Source organism: Canis aureus, chromosome 5, assembly GCF_053574225.1.
Source record: "Canis aureus isolate CA01 chromosome 5, VMU_Caureus_v.1.0, whole genome shotgun sequence".
In the NCBI taxonomy this organism is placed as follows: Eukaryota; Metazoa; Chordata; class Mammalia; order Carnivora; family Canidae; genus Canis; species Canis aureus.
The window spans coordinates 24,048,910-24,069,074 of NC_135615.1; the positions used below are offsets into that span (position 1 = coordinate 24,048,910).

The following is a 20,165-nucleotide window of genomic DNA, read 5'->3' on the forward strand; positions in this document are numbered from 1 at the left end:
CAACCTAGAGGTTACTTTAAACAAGGAGGAATGTTCCTTCCTGTAGTTACCTCAACTGATATTTTCCAAAGGGAAGCCAATAAAACCAGTAGCCGTGCTGGTTTTAATTCATTCATAAGACTGTTCAACACATTTTTTCCACTTCTTCAACACATTTCTTCCTTTCTGGGTTATAAACCCAGCAAATAATAACACCACCACCACCACCACCACCACCACCACTACTACTATTACTACTACTACTACTAAAATATAATACATGTACATATATACAAAATAAATTTTACCCATAATTATGGCTCCATATATTTAAAAAGCCCAAACTGCTATCTAAATCCATCAACTTACAGAGAGTTTCTGAATGAATATTTTTTTGTGTATTTCACAGCTTTGCAAGTACTTAGCTAGAAAAAAAAAGCTACTCAGTGATGACTAACATGTTTGCAATGAGAACATAATGTTATTTCAGTAATTATTAAAATGATAAACTCTAAATCAAAGGATTCAAAAGACTACAATTATTTCTATTTTTTATTTGCTTTTAAGAGCAAAGCAGTTTTGGTACCTTTTGTTATTCCATTAAGAATGTTGGTTCATATACTTGATTTCTGTTATACTTAAAAGCTGCAACATCTTGCACTAGTATGGGACATTTGTTACAATGGATGAGCCAACACTGACACATTATTCTTAACTGAAGTCCACAGTTTACATTAGGATTCATACTTATACATTCAATTGATTTTGACAAATGTATCCACCATCACAGTATCATGCAGAATAGTTTCACTGCCCTAAAAATCTTGTGCTCTCACCTATTCATCCTTCCCTCCACCTAACCCCTGGCAATCCATGATCTTGTCTCCACAGTTACGACTTTTCCAGAGTGCCGTACAGTTCAAATCATACAGCATGCAGCCTTTTCAGATTGACTTCTTTCACTTAGCAATAGACATTTAAAGTTCCTCCATGTCTTTCTGCAGTTTGATGGCTTATTTCTTTTTAGCACTGAATAATATTCCACTGTATGGATGTACCATGGTTTATTTATGCATTTACTTATCGATGGACATTTTGGCTGCTTCCAAGTTTGTGCAATTATGAAATAAAGCTATTGTAAACATTCATGGGCAGGATTTGTGTGGACATAACTTTTCAATTAATTTGGATAGGTACCAAGGATTGTGCACTTAGTTTTACAAGAAACCCCTGGAGTCTTCCAAACCACCATTCTGCATTTCCACTAGCAATGAATGACAGTTTGTTATTTCATGATCCTCTCCAGCATTTGATGTGTTTTGAATTTTAGCCATTTTAGTAAGTGTGTGGTGGTATCTCATTGTTTAAATTTGCAATTCCCTAATAACATGTTGTCGAGCATCTTTTAATGTGTTTATTTACCAACTATATATCTTCTTTGGTGAGGTATCTGTTATCTTTTGCCCATTTTTAAATTGGGTTGCGTTCATGTTGCTGAGTTTTAAGAATTCCTTGTATATATTGATACCAGTCCTTCATCAGATAATGTTTTGTAAAGATTGACTTCCAGTCTGTGGCTTGAGTTTATTTTTGTAAAAGGTATAAGGTTTGTGTCTTGATTCGTTTGTTGTTGTTGTTGTTGTTTCGTTTTGTTTTTACGTGGGTATCCAATATCGCTCCTTAAAAATACTATCCTTTCTCCACTGAATTGCCTTTTCTCCTTTATCAAAGACCAGTTGACTATCTGGGTCTATTTCTGGGTGCTCTGTTCTGCTCTATTTATATATTTGTCTATTCTTTCATCAATATCACAATCTTGATTCTTGTAGCTTGAGAGTAAGTCTTGAAGGCAGGTAGTGTCTGTCCTTCAACTTTGTTCTCCTTCTATAATCTGTTGGCTATTCTGGGTCTTTTGTGTCTTCATATAAACTTTTAGAATCACTTTGTCAACAACCACAAAATAACTTCTTGGGATTGTAATTGACTCTGTAGATCAAGTTGATGATACTAAGTCTCCCTATACATGGATACGAAATATCACTTTATTTATTTAGCTCTTTGATTCCTTTAATTAGATCTTATATTTTATTAGATTTCTACTTTAGTATTTAATATTTTGGTACTAATGTGTTATTATTATTATTTTTAAAGATTTTATTTATTTATTCATAGACACACAGAGAGAGAGAGGCAGAGACACAGGCAGAGGGAGAAGCAGGCTCCATGCAGGGAGCCCGACGTGGGACTCGATCCCGGATCTCCAGGATCACACCCCAGGCTGCAGGCGGCGCCAAACCGCTGCGCCACAGGGGCTGCCCCTAATGTGTTGTTATTATTGTGTTTTTATTTTTATTTATTTTTATTTTTTTAAATTTTATTTATTTATTTATGATAGTCACACAGTGAGAGAGAGAGAGAGAGGCAGAGACATAGGCAGAGGGAGAAGCAGGCTCCATGCACCGGGAGCCCGATGTGGGATTCGATCCCGGGTCTCCAGGATCGCGCCCTGGGCCAAAGGCAGGCGCCAAACCGCTGCGCCACCCAGGGATCCCTATTATTGTGTTTTTAAAGTTCCAGTCATTCATTGCTGGTATACTGATACTGGTAATTTGTGTCTTCCATCTTCTTAATTAAGCTAGGTAGGTTTATTAATTTTGTTGATTTCAAAGAAACAGCTTTTTTTAATAATACATTTATTTTTTATTGGTGTTCAATTTGCCAACATACAGAATAACACCCAGTGCTCATCCTGTCAAGTGCCCCGCTCAGTGCCCATCACCCATTCACCCCCACCCCCTGCCCTCCTCCCCTTCTACCACCCCTAGTTCGAAGAAACAGCTTTCATTTTCATTGATTTTCTCTACTGATTTCCTGGTTTGAATTTCATTGATTTGTGTTTTAATTTTTATTATTTATTTTCTTATGTTTATTTTGTGTTTAATTTGCCATTCTTTTCCTAGGTTCTTAAAGTGGAAGCTTCAATTACCGATTTTAGATCTTTTCATTCAATGCTATATATCTGCTAAACATGGCTTTCACTTCAGCCACAAATTTTGTGTTATATTTCCAATTAGTTAAAATTTATTTAAATCTCTCGAGAATTCTTCTTTAGCCCACGTATTATTGACAAGTGTGTTAAATCTCCAAATGTTTGAGGGTTTCCAGGTATCTTTCTGGTTTTGATTTCTAGCTTAATTCCATTGTGGTATGAGAGCATATTATGTATGGCTTGCATTTTTAAAAAATTTGTTAAGCTGTATTTTATGGCTCAGAATGTGGTCTATCACGGTGAAATGTTCTTCATGAACTTAAGAAAAATGCATATTCTGCTATATTTAGAATATGAAGTATTCTGTAGATGTGAGATCCTGTTGATAGTGTTACTCAGTTCAACTATATCCTTACTTATTTTTTTTTTTTTTTTACTTTTTATCAGTTTGTTACTGATAGAGATTTTGAATTCTCTAACTGTATTACTGGATTCATCTATTTTTGCTTGCAATTCTATCAGTTTTTGCTTTATGTATATTGATGCTATGTTGTTAGGTGTATATACAGGAAGTACTGTTATGTTTCTTGGAGAATTGACCCTTTCGTCATTTTGTAATCTCTTTTTATCCCTGACAATTCTTCTTGCTTGGAAGTCTAGTATAGTTACTTTAGCTTTTTTATTTTTTTAAATTTTGTTTATTTATTCATGAGAGGCACAGAGAGAGAAGCAGAGACATAGGCTCCATGCAGGGAGCCCAATGTGGGACTCAATCCCGGGACTCCAGGATCACACCCTGGGCCAAAGGCAGCTTAACTGCTAAGCCACCCAGGCATCCGTAGCTTTCTTTTAATTAGTGCTAGTTTGCTATTTCTTTCTCCACCCTTTATTTTCAGTCTATGTGTCTTTAAAGTGGGTTTCTTACAGACAGCATATAGGTGAAGCTTGTTTTTTTTTTTTAATCCACTCTGACAATTTCTGTCTTTTAATTGGTATATTTAGACCAATGATATTTAAGCTATTGATATAATTGTATTAATATCTACTATAATTGTTACTGTTTTCTATCCATTGCCCTTGTTTTTCTTCTATTGTCTTTCATTCTATTTCTGGCTTTTCTGATTTTAACTCAACATTTTATGTTATTCCATTTTCTCTCCTCCCTTAGCATATCTCAGCATAAACTTCTTTAACATTTCTTTTCTCAGTGGTTGCACTGGAGTTTGCAATGTAAACAACCAATCCAAGTTCACTTTCATGGAACACTATACCACTTTATGTATAGCGCAAATACCCTGTAATAGAATATCCTGCTTGCCCTGTTTCCATCCCTTATAATATTGCTATTATTCACTTCATTGATCCATTAGCTATAATCACTAAATACATGTGGCTATTATTATTTTGAACCAACTGTTAATCTGTTCAATTAATAATATGGAAAACATGAGTTTGTCTTCATTTATTGTTTCTCTAATGATTTTCCTTTTTTTTTAAATGTAGATCTGAGTTTCTGACCCATGTAGCTTCCTTTTTTTTTTTTTTTTTAAAGATTTAATTTATTTATTCATGAAAGACACACAGAGAGAGAGGCAGAGACACAGGCAGAGGGAGAAGCAGGCTCCATGCAAGGAGCCTGACATGGGACTTGATCCTTGGTCTCCAGGATCACACCCCTGGCCAAAGCCGGTGCGCTAAACCACCGGGCCACTGGGGCTGCCTACCCATGTAGCTTCCATTTTCTCTGCAGAACTTTCAACATTTCTAACAAAGCAGGCCTACTGGCAACAAGTTCATCAGTTTTTATTTGTCTAGGAAAGCTATTTCTCCTTCGCTTTTGAAGAACAATTTCCATAAACACAGAGTTACATGTTGGTGATTTTTCTCTCTCAATACTTTAAATGTTTCACTCCCTTTCTTATTGCTCGCATAGTTTCTGAAGAGAAATCTGATGTATTTCGTATTCTTGCTCCTAAAGGTAAGTTTTCTTTCCTTCTGGCTTTTTCAAGATTTTCTTTTTGCCTTTGATTTTTTGCAGTTTGAATACAATATACCTAGGCGAAGATTTTTTGGTATTTAACATGCTTGGTGATCTCTGACCTTCCTTATCTGTAGTTTGGTATCTGTCATTAATTTTTAAAAATTCTCAGTCATAATTACTTGATACAATCTCTTTTTATTGTGATATTCTCATTGCACATATATTACATTAAAACACTGTCTCACAGTTCTTAGATATTCTATTTTCATTCTTTTTTTCTCTTTGCATTTAAATTTTGGAAGTTTCTATTGACATTGCTTCAAGCACACAGATTCTTTTCACGGGCATGTTCAGTCTTTTCATGAGCCCATGAAAGGCATTCCTTATTTCTGTTATAGCACCTTTGATTTCTAGTATATCTTTTAAATTTTTTCTTAGAATTTCCATGTGTCTGCTTGTATTACCCCTCTGTTCCTGCATGTTGTCACGTTTCCCACGAGAGCCCTTACAATACTAATCATAGTTGTTTTAAATTTCTAGTCTTATATTCATCATATCTGACGTTTGCTCTATCTTTCCAAACTGTGTTTTGTGTTTTAGTATGTAGCATAATTTCTTGTTGAAAAATGGAAATGATGTAGTAGGTAAAAGGAACTGAGGTAAATAAGTCTGTAGTGTGAGGTTTTATGTTTACCTGGTTAAGAGTTGGACTATGTTTACTGTCTGCTGCAGCTATGGGTATTATAGGCTAAAATTTCCTCTGGTGTCCTTGTTTTGTTCTGTTATCTTTGAGTTTCCCTATATACTTCTTCTTCAATACACCCAAAGATGAGCGGTTTCTCCAGTTGTAATCCCATTATTATACAAGCACCTTGTTGATGTGGTGGTAAGGTAGGTATGGGTGAGAAAAATTCCACAGTCCTACGATAAGCTCTCAGTCTTACTGAGCTTCTGCCTCTGGGCTGTGACCTTACAAGTGCTTCTCAGACTTTTTTTCTCCTCCTTGAGTGAGAGGAGTAAAGCTAGAGCGGGGCTGGAGTTGGGTATCTCCTTTCCTCCAGGTCAGTCAGGCTCTGATAATATCCCAGCAGGTTAGGGTCTGGTAAAACAGTTCCCCTTGAGGGAAGGCATTCCTAGAAGAACAGTGTGTGTGTGTGTGTGTATTAAATCAAGTTTGCCTAAGAGATATTATTATAACAAATCCAAACAGAGATCTTTTAATTTTCTTTTAAATGTTTTAGGATATAGACAAAGACATTGTTTACTTCTATGACTAGCCTAGTATTAGTTAATCTCAGTAAACTGTGGGTTTACAAAATACAGCAAATCCCTCTCTCTTTACCTCCTTAGCAAGAATAATTTCAAATTCAAACAACACACAGTTGTTTCTAGTAAAGGGATTTGCTCATATTCACAGAATTCGCAAAACAGATCTGAGTAAGTATTACGCTTATATGAAGCTGAATATGGGAAACATGTCTCATGAAATTGGCCAGTCATATACAAACAATATGAACGATTCAAAAGCAAAATTTTATTTTGCAATACCTAGTTTTGTGATTATGTATATACAGCTTAATCCAGGAAAATTTACAGTAAACAGTGCTTTTTAGAAATTAATAAACCATCTACTATATAAGCCTGTATACCTGTGGCACATGAAACCAGCAAACCTAATGTATGTACTTCATGTATGCCAGTGTAACTCGTCCTAACAATCAAGCAAAAGCCCACAGTGCTCATATGAAAAGAGCCATATCATAACTTTGGTATAATTACTGTGGCTGCAATAAAACCCCAACATACACACAACCCCAGACAGAGGTGTCTTAAATGGATGGAGAAAAATAACAATATAATTTATTTAAAAAATACTACAAAGGTCCTTTTCTTGATTAAATCTGTGATCATTTTCCTGCCTCCTGAAAAGATCCTCAAAGTTTATCTGTGAGGCCTCTTCCTTTGGTTACATTAACTCTGTCCCATGATGTCTCACACTCATTAGCTTCATGAACAGTTTAGCTCACATACACAGAACATTAAAAAAAAAAAAAAAAAGAAAAGAAAAGAAAAGAAAAGAAAAAAGAAATAATCTATTATCAGAAGAATCGTACGTTAAGGATTCTAAGGAAATCCACAGAAAATGTCTTATTTAGAACATTTTGATTTTCTTTCTCCTAAAACACAATGAGGCAAAATGTTTGAGTGAAAACAAATAATACAAAAGCACAACTCTTGGAGGAAAAAATCTGATATTTACCAACGGTTTGGGGGAAGTTACATTTGAACACTTAAATGATGCAGTCCATAACGTGGATCTGGAGTGTGTCTATATCGGGTAGAACTTCTCCACATTTGGGGCAGGAATGAATCGGAATATTACGCTGCTGCTGCCGCTGCCAGCTTCTATCCTCAGTTCCTGGGAATAAGCATTCAATGAAAAGCTATTCCATTTCTTTCACATTGCAAGTGACTTTGTTTGATTTTAATAATGGGTGATTAATGTTAACACCCATTAAGCTCTGCGACTGATACCTAGTGGGGAGTGAATAAAGGGTTTTTTTGTTGGGGGAGGGGAGGTCCTTATTAACTTAAGAAATCTATACACAGAGAAAAATCTCCCAAAATGGTACCTGCTTTCCTATTACTTTGTGATTTGGGCTCTAGTTCAGGTTGTAGGCATGTGAAAATATGTGGTTTCAGTTCTAGGGACAGGACAATATGTGTTCTAATGAAAACAAGAATATTTGAGGGAAGGAACAAGATAGATGAGGATATGAGCTGAAGAGAAGGTGGAGAAAACAGTGAGCAGCATGTGGGCAGGAAATCTCACAACAGTGCGAACCTTCTTGGAAGCAGAGACAATAATGACATTCATTTGGCCCATGGGTCTGAGTACCTGGGAGGTTGTAGAGAGGGATACAGAGACGGTGGGGACTTTGGGCGAGAAAAATGACAGCAGAGTGCAGGACGGAAGTGTCACACTGTGTCCTGTTAGTGGGTTAGCTGGACGACAGAGAAAGGTCCCCTGACGAGACCTGTTGCACTTGAGAGGAGTTTTAAGAATAAGTAAAGGCTGCTCAGGCAAAGTCAATGATGAGAAAGAACAAAACAACAGGTCATGTCATTTTGTCCAATTTTGGAAGTGGACTGAGGGTCAGGTCTAAATTAAATATGGGATGTCTGGGTGGCTCAACAGTGGAGCATCTGCCTTCAGCTCAGGGTGTGATTCTGGGGTCCAGGGTCAAGTCCTGCATCAAGCTCCCCACAGGGAGCCTGCTTCTTTCTCTGCCTATGTCTCTGCCTCTCTCTCTCTGTGTCTCATGAATAAAGAAATAAATTTTTCAAAAAAATAAAGAATGTTTGAGATAAGCCTTGACTCTAAGTAGGTCCTACGTGTGAAAACTGGAAATGACTTCCAGCTCCTGGGACATCTCCTTGGTCTGACCTTTCTGGACCAAAGCAAACCATTTTGGTCTCAAGACTTTCAGTTGGCCCACTGAAATGTTTGCTTTTGGAGGCTGACAGTGGAAGCAACCTTATACATAATTTTTGGCTTCTGAGCATATTATTTGAACTGAATAACATGTGAGACTATTGCAGACAGTGTGTGTTCAGCAAATTCCAGAAGCACCCTTGAATAGAAATACTGATCCCCAGACATGAGTTCTGAAAGCTGGGGACTTTCTCGTGGTATCATGATCCTAGATCATGGCTCAGCCAACTTTTTCCACTGTAGATGACAACTGGTCACTGATCAGCGACTGCTGATTCTTCATTTTTAAACTTTTTTGCTTCCATCTGTGCCTTTTTTTTTAGGTGCTGATCTAGGTTTCGACACTCAGACTTTGATTGTTGCTATTAGTCCATTAATGGGTTCTCTGTACCTCCTGGCTTTTTGCTATAAAAAAAACTTCTTCGGTTTTTGCTTTTTTTTTTTTTTTAAGATTTTTTATTTATTTATTCATGACAGAGAGAGAGAGAGAGGCAGAGACACAGGCAGAGGGAGAAGCAGGCTCCATGCAGGGAGCCCGACGTGGGACTCGATCCAGGGTCTCCAGGATCACACCCCGGGCTAAAGGTGGCACTAAACTGCTAAGCCATCGGGGCTGCCCAAGGTTTTTGCTGTTAACACATCACATTCCTCTCCGCCTTGGACCCCTCATTCTCATCCTGTGCTTATGTGAATCCTAGCTTCAAGTTCAAGCTTAAAGTCACACCTTTTCAAGGCCTTTCTCAGCTCCCCTGGTCCTCAGTCATCAACCTGTCCTCTGACCTCCAGCAGTATTATTTCTATTACTTAAATATTATCTTGTTTTATGAATCCATCCTTTTCTGTGCAGAGCCTGTCTCTCCAACTAGGCTATACGCTGCTGCAGGCCTGACCTTGCCTTGTACCTTTTAGTTCCCTTTTAGTTCTCAGCTGAGAGTCCTGGATCAGGGCAGATGCATTGACGGCCACAGAAGACCATAAATAAGGATAACTTATGGTGAAGATAAGGCACCTTTGTTATGAAGCTAAGAAAATAATAATAAAAAAATAAAAATTTTCATGCAGTCTCTATTTGGAATGTTGCTTTTTACAAGACAAAAAGCATGTAGGATTATCATGACTAAATCTGTACTCTGTGATGGTTTTTATTTTTTTATTTTATTATTTTTTTTTCTGTGATGGTTTTTAGTTTATAAATACAAGTCAAAGAGTGTTTGACTTTTTTTTTTTTAAACATAAATAGGCATGTGCCTTCTTTAATTATGACAAAAGAAAATCTTCCTCTAAGAAATTCAGGTGCAAGAGATTGTCTATTTGGACTCAAAACAATGTTGCAGGCACTTTTGATAAAAGAGGTATAGACGGGTGTTTCTGGGATACTTAAAATCGGATTAGAGAAAATGTCTGATGGTGCTCAGGTGGGTAGATGTAGTTCCAAAGAAGAGCACAGCTTCACCCTGTGACGCTAACCATGCCTGAGGCCAATGTTCACGTCTGTCTACCTGCTACTTCCACATACGCCCCATGAATACTGTGTTTATTTTCAACCTCAATTACTTTAACCTATTTCTTCCTGTAAAAGAACTTTGGTGGGGGAACAGGAAGAGAAGGGGGTAGGAGGAATACTAGGAGAAATTTCCTAAAGATTTAACAGTCGATGACACACACTAACATTGCTTCCTTGCTGCTCCCAACACTGTGATGGGAATTTGCCTTGGTAATCAGTTGGCATGTGGAAGGAACTCAGACTGGTCCACCATCAAAGAAAGGTTAAAATGCCAGTTTTATGTGAAATTTAGGATGGCATCTTAAACTAAGATTCATGTCAGTGGCCATGTGACTTTTTGTCTAGCTATGTCAGTCTTCGACCCCTTGGATTTTACGTTTTTTCAAATCTAGACTCCAGTAGTAGTAGAAATCTACTACTAGATTTCTCTAGTAGTAGAAAGACTACTACTTTCCTTTCACTGATGTACTATAACATAGGGATTTATTATATGTTACAGAACATTATGACTAATGTATTTAAACCATGTAATAAACACAGCATCATACTTTTAATGAGGGCCACGATCAATTTCACTTAGACAACTGAAGTCTGGATGTGATAAAAAACTAGATGACAACTTATTACATGATAGTACCATTTAGAGTCGGATAAGCCTAGGTTCCATGGCCAGTTCTGCCCCTAACTAACCTTTTGATCCTAGGTTATTTAATCTCATCTTCTGGAAGATTGTGATCATTTATAACTCATGGAATTTTGTGAGGATCACAAGAAATAATGTGTACGAAGTGATCAGCATGGTACTTGTGCACAGTAAACTCAGTAAATGCTCACATTATTATTGCATAATACTAGGTAATGGGTAAAGATACGAGTTCTGAGAGAGCTTAGTTAATATGGTACTTAGGAGCACATTTAGAACACAGAATTATAATATAAAACAGCAGACAAGTGCTACAACAGGAAGAGAGTACTTTGAAAATTTAGGAGGGAGAGGTCACATTCTGCTGGAATCATGGAGATAGTATTTGAAATGGGTTTTACAGATGGGGTAGGAGTTCACTGGAAAGAGACGGGAGGGAGACAGGGACGTGAGTGAGGGAAGGACGCTGCATAAGGAGGTATACTAGCCTTGTACAAGTTCAAGGAATAGGGAGTGATTTAGTTGGCTAACAACTGTAGGGAATTAGAGGGGGAAAGGTTAAAAGCTGGGCTATGCCAGGCCTTAACTGCCAGCATGAAGAAAGTATGGTGTCCAGATTCAGTTGGTAAGGTATGGAGAGCGGGGTACTGGGGAAGTAATACTGAAAGGCACGCTTTACTTTCGTAGTTTGAGCTGGAATTGTGCAGAATGTAGTGAAATTTGTCTTCAAGCATTCTCTTCATAGGATAGGTCTTCTCTGAGACCCTGAATACTTACAATCACACGCGACTCACCTCTCTGGACGAGGTAGGCCTGCTGGTCAGGGTCACTTGTTCTTGCCCCATGACGGCTCTGCATCTCCATCAAAGACTGCCTACTGGGATAAAAAGTAACACACAGTGATGTTCTAAAATCCTGACATATGGCAACATTAAGCAGGTATTCAACAGTATTGGAAAAAAAGAGTTGAAAAAAGATATAAGGTCCATAAAAAACAGATCTTAAGAATTAACTTGAGGTTTAAAAAAATTTTTTTTAAAGATTATTTATTGGGATGCCTGGGTGGCTCAGCAGTTGAGCATCTGCCTTTGGCTCAGGGTGTGATCCCCGTCCTGGGATCAAGTCCCACATTGGGCTCCCTGAGAGGGGGCCTGCTTCTCTCTCTCTGCTTGTGTCTCTGCCTCTCTCTGTGTGTCTCATGAATAAATAAATAAAATCTTAAAAAAAAAAAAAGACTATTTGAGAGAGAGAGAGCGCAAGCAAGCACACACAAGCTGGGGTAAGGGCAGAGGGAGAAACAGGCTCCCACTCAGCAGGGAGCCTAATGTTGGGCTCGATGCCAGGACCTTGAGACTATGACCTGAGCCAAAGGCAAATACTTAACCGACTGAGCCCCTTAACCAGGTGCCCCTTAACCTGAGTTTTTTTTTTTAAATATATATTTTTTAAGATTTTATTTATTTATTCATGAGACACACACACACAGAGAGAGAGAGAGAGAGAGAGAGAGAGAGAGAGGCACAGACACAGGCAGAGGGAGAAGCAGGCTCCATGCAGGGAGCCTGACCTGGGACTTGATCCCAGGTCTCCAGGATCATACTCCGGGACTGAAGGCGGCACTAAACCACTGAGCCACCCGGGCTGCCCTAACCTGAGTTTTTAAATGTTATTGGCACTAGGACATAGTTTAGTGAAAGATACTAACAATTAAGATTTTAAAAATCAACTAGTAAATGACCAAACTGTCAACTGATAAGGGAATGGATTAAAAAAAAGTGGCATATTTCTGAAACAAGACAGTATAGAGCAATTAAAGAAAATGAAATATATCTGCAAGTGTATAACACACACATACACACACACACACCCTCAGAGTTCAAAATCACAATGTTATTTATATAAAGCAAGCTGTAGAACAATACTTGGTGATCACTTTGTAGCTTAAGCATAGAGAAATTAATATTACCTTGTTTCAAGACATGACATAGATATTGTATTGATACTACATAAAAGCATAAAACGGATGGGTATGTTACTCCCCAAAATCCAGGCAGTATGGGGCAAGGAGAGAAACACTAATGAAGGGTGGTGAACAGAGGAGCCTCCAACTTCGCCTATGACACCCTTTTTTCTTTTGATAAAATACACATGATGCAAATAAATATATGTAACTGTCAACTCTGGATAGGATACATCATGGTGTCATTTTATTCCCTGTATTTTTCTATGTCTCTGTTCCAAATTTTTCTCAAAGTGAAAATTTATATTTTTTAAAGATTTTATTTATTTATTTCATGAGAGACAGAGAGAGAGGACAAGATACAGGCAGAGGGAGAAGCAGGCTCCCTGTGGCGAGCCTGATGCGGGACTCAATCCTAAGACCTGGGGATAAGGATCTGAGCCAAAGGCAGGTGCTCAACCACTGAGCAATCAAGGAGCCCCTCAAAATGGAAACTTAAAAGAAAGAAGTAATTTGAGCAATATTTCCTTTTAAAGCTTATTACAGAATTGTTTAAAGTGTTAAGACTGTATGTCACTGACAACGGCAGGATAGGACTTTGGAACACATGTGGTCATGTTTATACAGCACGTCCAAAAGCAAAGAACTTATCATGTTCCTACAAGATGCTGCCAAGCTTCCTAAGTTATGCTGAGTGTCAGGTACACAATCAAGTGAAGTGTACTCAGGGTGATTTCTACAGCTCATCTTAAGCACCACCTCTGACAGGCCACCTGTCCTCAGCCTGTGCCCTGGGCTCCAGGTGGGTGCCCTGAGCCTTCCCGAGCCTTACCTGCCTCCATCTTCAAAAGCATTATTCTCTTTCAGCAGGATTGCCAGCTGCAGCGCCAGCTGTTCCTTTTCTTCATGTATCTTCTCTCTTGCTGCTCTTTCAGCATGAAAGTCAGAACAGTAAACCTCCATCTGATAGAAGGTAAAAGAGGCAGAAGTCACCACCTAGGCAAATGTAGATTCACCCACCTGGTGATGGGGTGCAGACAGAGTGCTGCCTCATATGATATGCCTTGTAAGTAATGGGTGCACATATTCCTGCTGGAAACCAGTGTGGCGACTGAGACTTTCCAACCACCTTCAGAGAGGAGACAAGTCGCGCGCGCATGTGTGAGCATGTTAGACAATTAGAACCTGACAATGACACTGATATAGGTGGTTTAAATACCACATGTAACATTTGTTCAGCAAGATTCTCTGGCCTTTTAAAAAAATAATATTCAAGATTAGCTTAATAGCTTACTTACTCTGCCAGTTATATTTATAAAGGCTGGTCTTAAATTTAATTTTAAATAATAATAATAAATAGATACTATTTATTAAATTCCAAACATGTACAAGGTTCTATGTTGGGTGCCTGTATTCCTACCTCATTTCACTTTATCAAAAAATTCTACGTAGCAATGTGGAATTGCTATGCTCATTTCGCATTTACAAGTTTTTTTTTTTTTTTTTAAAAAGATGCTTTTTTTTTTTTTTTTATGATAGTCATACAGAGAGAGAGAGAGGCAGAGACACAGGCAGAGACACAGGCAGAGGGAGAAGCAGGCTCCATGCACCGGGAGCCCGACGTGGGATTCGATCCCGGGTCTCCAGGATCGCGCCCTGGGCCAAAGGCAGGCGCCAAACCGCTGCGCCACCCAGGGATCCCCGCATTTACAAGTTTAACAGCGCTCAATCTTGGGTAAATTAGGTAAGTGATTAAACCAGCACTTGAACCAAGATTGATGCCCACATTCTATGCCATTTCCCACAATGGTAGCCAGCCTCCAAGATGGCTCCAGTGATCCTCACCTTTATGTGGTCCCCTTCCACAATGAATAGAGCCAACCTGTGTAACCACTAGGATATTGCAGAAAGGATGGTGTGTGGCTTGTCTTGTTCTCTTCTGGGTCACTTGTTGTAGGGGAAGCTCACTGACATGTCATGAGGGTGTGCAAGCTGCCTGTGTACACCCTGGAGGCCCACAGGGTGAGGAACTCAGGCCTCCTGCCCACAGCCATGTGAGCGTGCCAGCTTGGAAACAGATCTTGAGTACAGCCTCATGAGGGGCTCTGGGCCAGAATCATCCTGCTAAGCTGCTCCTGGATGCCCAACCCACAGAAACTCGAAGATAACAAATGCTTGTTGTTGTTTCAGCTGCTAAATTGGAGGATAATTTCTTTCTTTTTTAAATATTTTATTTATTTATTTATTTATTTATTTATTTATTTATTTATTTATTATTTATTTATTTATTTATTTCACACACAGAGAGAGAGAGAGAGAGAGAGAGAGAGAGGCAGAGACATAGGCAGAGGGAGAAGCAGGCTCCATGAAGGGAGCCTGACATGGGACTCGATCCTGGGTCCCCAGGATCACGCCCTGTGCTGAAGGCGGTGCTAAACCACTGAGCCACCTGGGCTGCCCTGGAGGGTAATTTCTTATCTAGAAATATATAAATATTATGGCGTGATATGATTTCCTGTTACAAAATTCTAAAGTAAAAATGAACTCAATAGTGAAATGAACATTACTCTAACACCAGTTTTTAGCTTTCCAGATTTAAAATGAGTTTTTTCCCCCAAAATTTTATGGTTCTAGGATAAAAATGTTTATCTCTAAAAGTAAAATCAATAAAAATTTAAATATTCTATCACAGTTTTAGTTACCAACCTCCCCTCACTACAACCATGAAATAAAAAGGTCATTTTAAGGGACTTCCTGCCATCTGTGAATGGTCCAACATTTTATGCTATCATTGATGCATCATGGGGTTTTTTGAATCAGATCTCAATTTGAGTTATAGTCTTACTTCTTTCTCTGATTAGCTTTAAGCCAGTCAGACCTGGGTCGTTCTGTCCATTCCTATACATGCCTTGCAATGACAACAGTGGCTCATGTTACAGGTGCTCAAAAAGCAGTGGCTGAATGAGTGAGAGTACCTATCAAAACACAACCAATTGGGGATCCCTGGGTGGCGCAGCGGTTTGGCGCCTGCCTTTGGCCCAGGGCGCGATCCTGGAGACCCGGGATCGAATCCCACATCGGGCTCCCGGTGCATGGAGCCTGCTTCTCCCTCTGCCTGTGTCTCTGCCTCTCTCTCTCTCTCTCTCTCTCTCTCTCTCTGTGACTATCATGAATAAATAAATAAAATCTTTAAAAAAAAAAAAAACACAACCAATGTCAGAAGGACAAAGGATATGACAACAATACCATGAGGTACTCAAATAAATGAATTGCTATAAAGGGCTTGGGTTGAAATTCTGATAATACAGGTAAGGGTAAGGATGTCGATCAATGGGGAGTCTGTTGATAGGAGTGAAAACTGGTACAACGACTTCGGAAAACTGTTGGCGACATCTAGTAACACTGAGTAATATGAGTACTCCATGAACCAGCCATTCCACCACTAGCGAGATAGGCACCCAACAGAAATGAACGCACAAACCAAACAAAGAGACAGGCACTAGAATGTCAGAGCAACGATAATCATAATGCTCCAAATTGAAAATAAGCTAACTACCTATCAACCATAAGTGGATAAATTCATTGAACTATACCCTTAAAAATTTGGTGCACTTTCCACACATGATATACTTCAATAAAACTTTTTTTTAATATATTGGTGGGAATTATATAAAATCCAAAAATATATTTTAAACACGATTGCTTTTCCAAATGAGAATACGATCAAGGTTGGCCTTACTCAATTCATGTTTCAGACCACAGCTTACCTGAGCCCTAAGAACGGTCATGGTTTCCAGGTCCTCCTCCTGCTTGGTGATGGTCTGCTTCATCTCATCCATCTGAAGCTGCTTGGAAGCCAGGGCCTTCTCTGCCAGTTCCAGTTTTTCACTTAGTTCTTGCAGAATCACCTTATCCACTTTTTCTGACTGAAAGAGACAAGATTATTCTAGAAATGGCTGTGAAATAATCCAATCTATTTTTTTTAAGATTTATTTATTTGAGAGAGAGAGAGAGAGCCCATGTGGGCATAAGTGAGGTCAGGAAGGAACAGAGGAAGAGGGAGAGTCTCAATCAGGCTCCGTGCCGAGTGCAGATCCCAACATGAGGCTTTGATCTCACAATCCTAAGATCACGACCTGAACCAAAACCAAGAGTCGGTTGCTTAACCATCTATGCCCCCCCAGGGGCCCCTAATTTAACCTATTTTAGTAAAATATTAAATGAAGTTTAATTTCTTTAAGTGATTGGCTTCTAAACTGTTCTGTTAATTAGCAATCAATGATAACTTACTCAGAAAATTGTATTCATTTAACTTATAGCTTGCAAATTACATTTTCTTAGTTTAAAACAATTTAAAAAAACCCACTGAAATAAGGGAAATAATAACAAACCCTGATCTCAGTGAGGTTGTAACTTGCTGATACTGTCATCTTCCCCACTGATATTACTGTTACTTGGTGAAGTCAGAGGAAAAGAAGAAACATGTTTATATTAAAAATTGGTCACCTCACACCTGTCAGAATGACTAGTGTCAAAAAGACAAAAAAGAACAAGTGTTGGTGAGGATGTGGAGAAAAAGGAACCCTGCTGGGCTGTTGGTGGGAATGCAAAATGGTATACCCACGGTAGAAAACAGTACAGAGGTTCCTCAAAAAGTTAAAAATAGAGCTACCCTATGATCCAGCAATCCCACTTCTGGATATTTATCCAAAGAAAATGAAAATACTAATTAAAAAAGATATATCCATGCTTATTTTTACTACAGCATTATTTACAATACTAAGATATGGAAGCAGCCTCAATATCCATCGAATAGCTGAATGGATAAAGATGTGATCTATACATGTACGCACACATAGATGTATCATTCAGCCATAAAAAGACTGAAATCTTGCCATTTGTGACAACAGGGATGTACTTAGAGGTCCACCTATGCTAAGTGAGGTAAGTCAGAGAAACAGACAAATACCATATGATTTCACTTATATGTGGAATTTGAAAAACAAAACATATAGAAACAAACATAAATACAGAGAATAAACTAGTAGTTGCCAGAGGAGAGGGAGATATGGGAATGAAGGGGACCAAGAGGCACATAACTTCTAGTTATAAAATAAATAAGTCACGGGGATGTATAGTACAGCAGAGGGAATATAGCTGACCCTTGAACAACATAGGGGTTAGAGCCACTGACCCTCTGCAGAGTCGCAAATTCACAATGTAACTTTCGACTCCCCAGAAACTTAACTAGTAACAGACTATGGTTGACAGGAAACCTTACCAATAATTTAGTGGATTAACACATATGTATCATATACTGTATTCCTACAATAAAGTTAGCTAGAGAAAAGATGTTATTAAGAAAACAACAAAGAAGAAAAAGACACACTTATAGTTCTGTATTTTAAAAAATCTGCACATTAAGTGGACCCGTGCAAACCCTTTCTATTCAAGGATCAACTGTACAGTCAATACTATTGTAATAACTTTATATGCTCACAGATAGTAACTACAATCATGAGCATTTCATAATGTGTATAAACATCTGATCACTATGTTAGACAATGAAAACTAGTATGATATTGTAGGTCAACTGACTTCAATTAAATACAAATAAATAAATAATGAAAAAACTTACTAGCTTCTAGAAAGGAACAATATTCTATCAAAAAAAAAAAAAAAAAAAAAGAAGAACAACAAGGATGTCTGAATGACCCAGTCAATTAAGCATCTGTTTCGAATCAGGTTATAATCTAAATGGTTGTGGGATTGAGTTCTGCATCACTGAGCTCTGCCCTCAACAGGGAATCTGCTTGAAAGATTCTCTCCCTCTGACCCTCCTTCCGCTTGTGCACACACTCTCTCTCTCAAAAGAAATACAACTTTAAAAAAAAAAAAGAAAAATGAAGAGTACATTTATAAGCATATTAAACTCAAAGACCCCCTTCTACTAATTCAAAGCTTCCATGATCTTCACTTATTTATCCCAGCTTTATCCAAGTAAAACTGACAAATTAAATTGTAAGATATTTAAAGTGAACAGGGTGACAATTTGATATGCATATGTAGCATGAAAAGGTTGACCCCACCCGGTTAACTAAAATGCCTATCACACCTCACAAATCCACCCATGTTTAAACTGCTGCACCACACTGGCATTCTATTAATGTAAGTTGCAATCTGGTAAATCCAGGGTCTCCAGGTCACTGACAGCAGCAAGCTAGCCCTGTAACAGCTCCATGGAGACAACCCCTCCAGTGGCAGCCCACAATCTTGCTGCACCCTGTTCCTGTGGGAGCCCACACTGGTAGCTCTCCTACAAACCCACCCTGTTAGAAATGCTAAAGGCTGTGGCACCAGGGAGGCTCAGTTGGTTAAGTAGCCAACTCTTTGATTTCAGCTCAGGTCATAATCTCAGGGTTGTGGGATCGAGCCCTGAGTTGGGCTCTGTGCTCCGCAGGCAGTCTGCTTGAGATTCTCTCTCCCTCTCTCTCTGCCCAGGCTCACCATGCTCTCTCTCTCTCAAATAATAAATAAATGTTAAAAAAAAAAAGAAGTGCTAAAAACTTACTCCCTGACTGTAGGACATTAGCACGATCTTTGCACATGAAGCAAATTATACACAGGTGGACCATCAGAAGTTCTACGCACTTAGACACAAGAAATCAACTATAAAACTGAAGAACAACCTTTGAAAAACAGACTCAAGGATTAACACAACTGCTTTACATATAAAAATGTTTACAGCCTGTTTGTTATGGGGCCATGAAAATAATTTTTTTCTATGAGTACCTCTTTCCTTTTCAGTTCCTCGATTGTTTTCAATGAATTATTGTATTCTTGAAGAAGCTTGTTATGTGTCAACTGGAGAGTGGCTAACTTGGACCTATTCAAAAGAAATTAAGAAACTGAATATTGGGGGGAAATATGATAAAAACTTAGATTTGTTCTTCAATCTTCTTCCGAGCATTCAACTAGCAAAATCGTCTCTCCTACCTTTACCATCTCACCACCTGCTGACATTTTCTTACTCTCAAAGAAAATATTTAAAAAAAAATCTATAGGTTACAAGGAACTTTAATAATGTTGTTATAGCAGAACAAATTTGATCTCCTCAGAAAAGTCTCTTAGTACTCCTTCAATTACATAGAAAAGTTTAAAGTTTGTTGTTAAATCCTAATTCCAATCTTATAAAAGTACTATTCTATCTTCTCCTAGCAAGGGGTCATTCAGTCATGGGATACTCACTTCTCCTCTTCGGTTTTAGCTTGCTCCATTTTGATTTCTGATCGCATGCTTTCCACTTGTAGCTCCAACTTTTTGTTGTTATAAACAAGCTCTTGCTTTTCATTCAGCTCTGATGGGGTTGCAGAATTTTTCCTTTCAAGGGTCTGACATCTAAGAAATATCAAATTTTCATGAGGATAAACAACACTCCTTTATTTCTCAGTGGCTTTTAAATAAATCCCAAGATTATGTAGCAAACACAGAGAAATTTAGGATTGCATTTTTCTTTTTTTTTTTTTTTTAGGATTTTTCATTTTTCCATTTTTCAAGGATATAACGGCAAAAAAAAAATAAAATATTTTATCCTCCTTGCTTCTTTACCAGAA

General features: G+C 38.3%; 1 protein-coding gene across 3 annotated transcripts in view; it reads right to left on the reverse strand.

Moving 5' to 3' along the window:
• Positions 1-6,463: 6,463 nt before the first annotated feature.
• OPTN (optineurin) overlaps positions 6,464-20,165 on the reverse strand; it is a 41,934-nt gene continuing 28,232 nt past the window's right edge. For 2 of the 3 annotated variants that reach the window (XM_077897214.1, XM_077897212.1), the window contains exons 9-14: positions 19,801-19,950; positions 19,345-19,438; positions 16,320-16,478; positions 13,385-13,515; positions 11,387-11,469; positions 6,464-7,368 (exon numbers count right to left, since the gene is read on the reverse strand). In XM_077897214.1, the coding sequence (XP_077753340.1) occupies positions 7,241-7,368; positions 11,387-11,469; positions 13,385-13,515; positions 16,320-16,478; positions 19,345-19,438; positions 19,801-19,950 (745 nt within the window). In that variant the 3' untranslated portion in view covers positions 6,464-7,240. The remainder of the gene's footprint in view (positions 7,369-11,386; positions 11,470-13,384; positions 13,516-16,319; positions 16,479-19,344; positions 19,439-19,800; positions 19,951-20,165) is intronic. The other variant, XM_077897215.1, reaches the window with a different exon arrangement.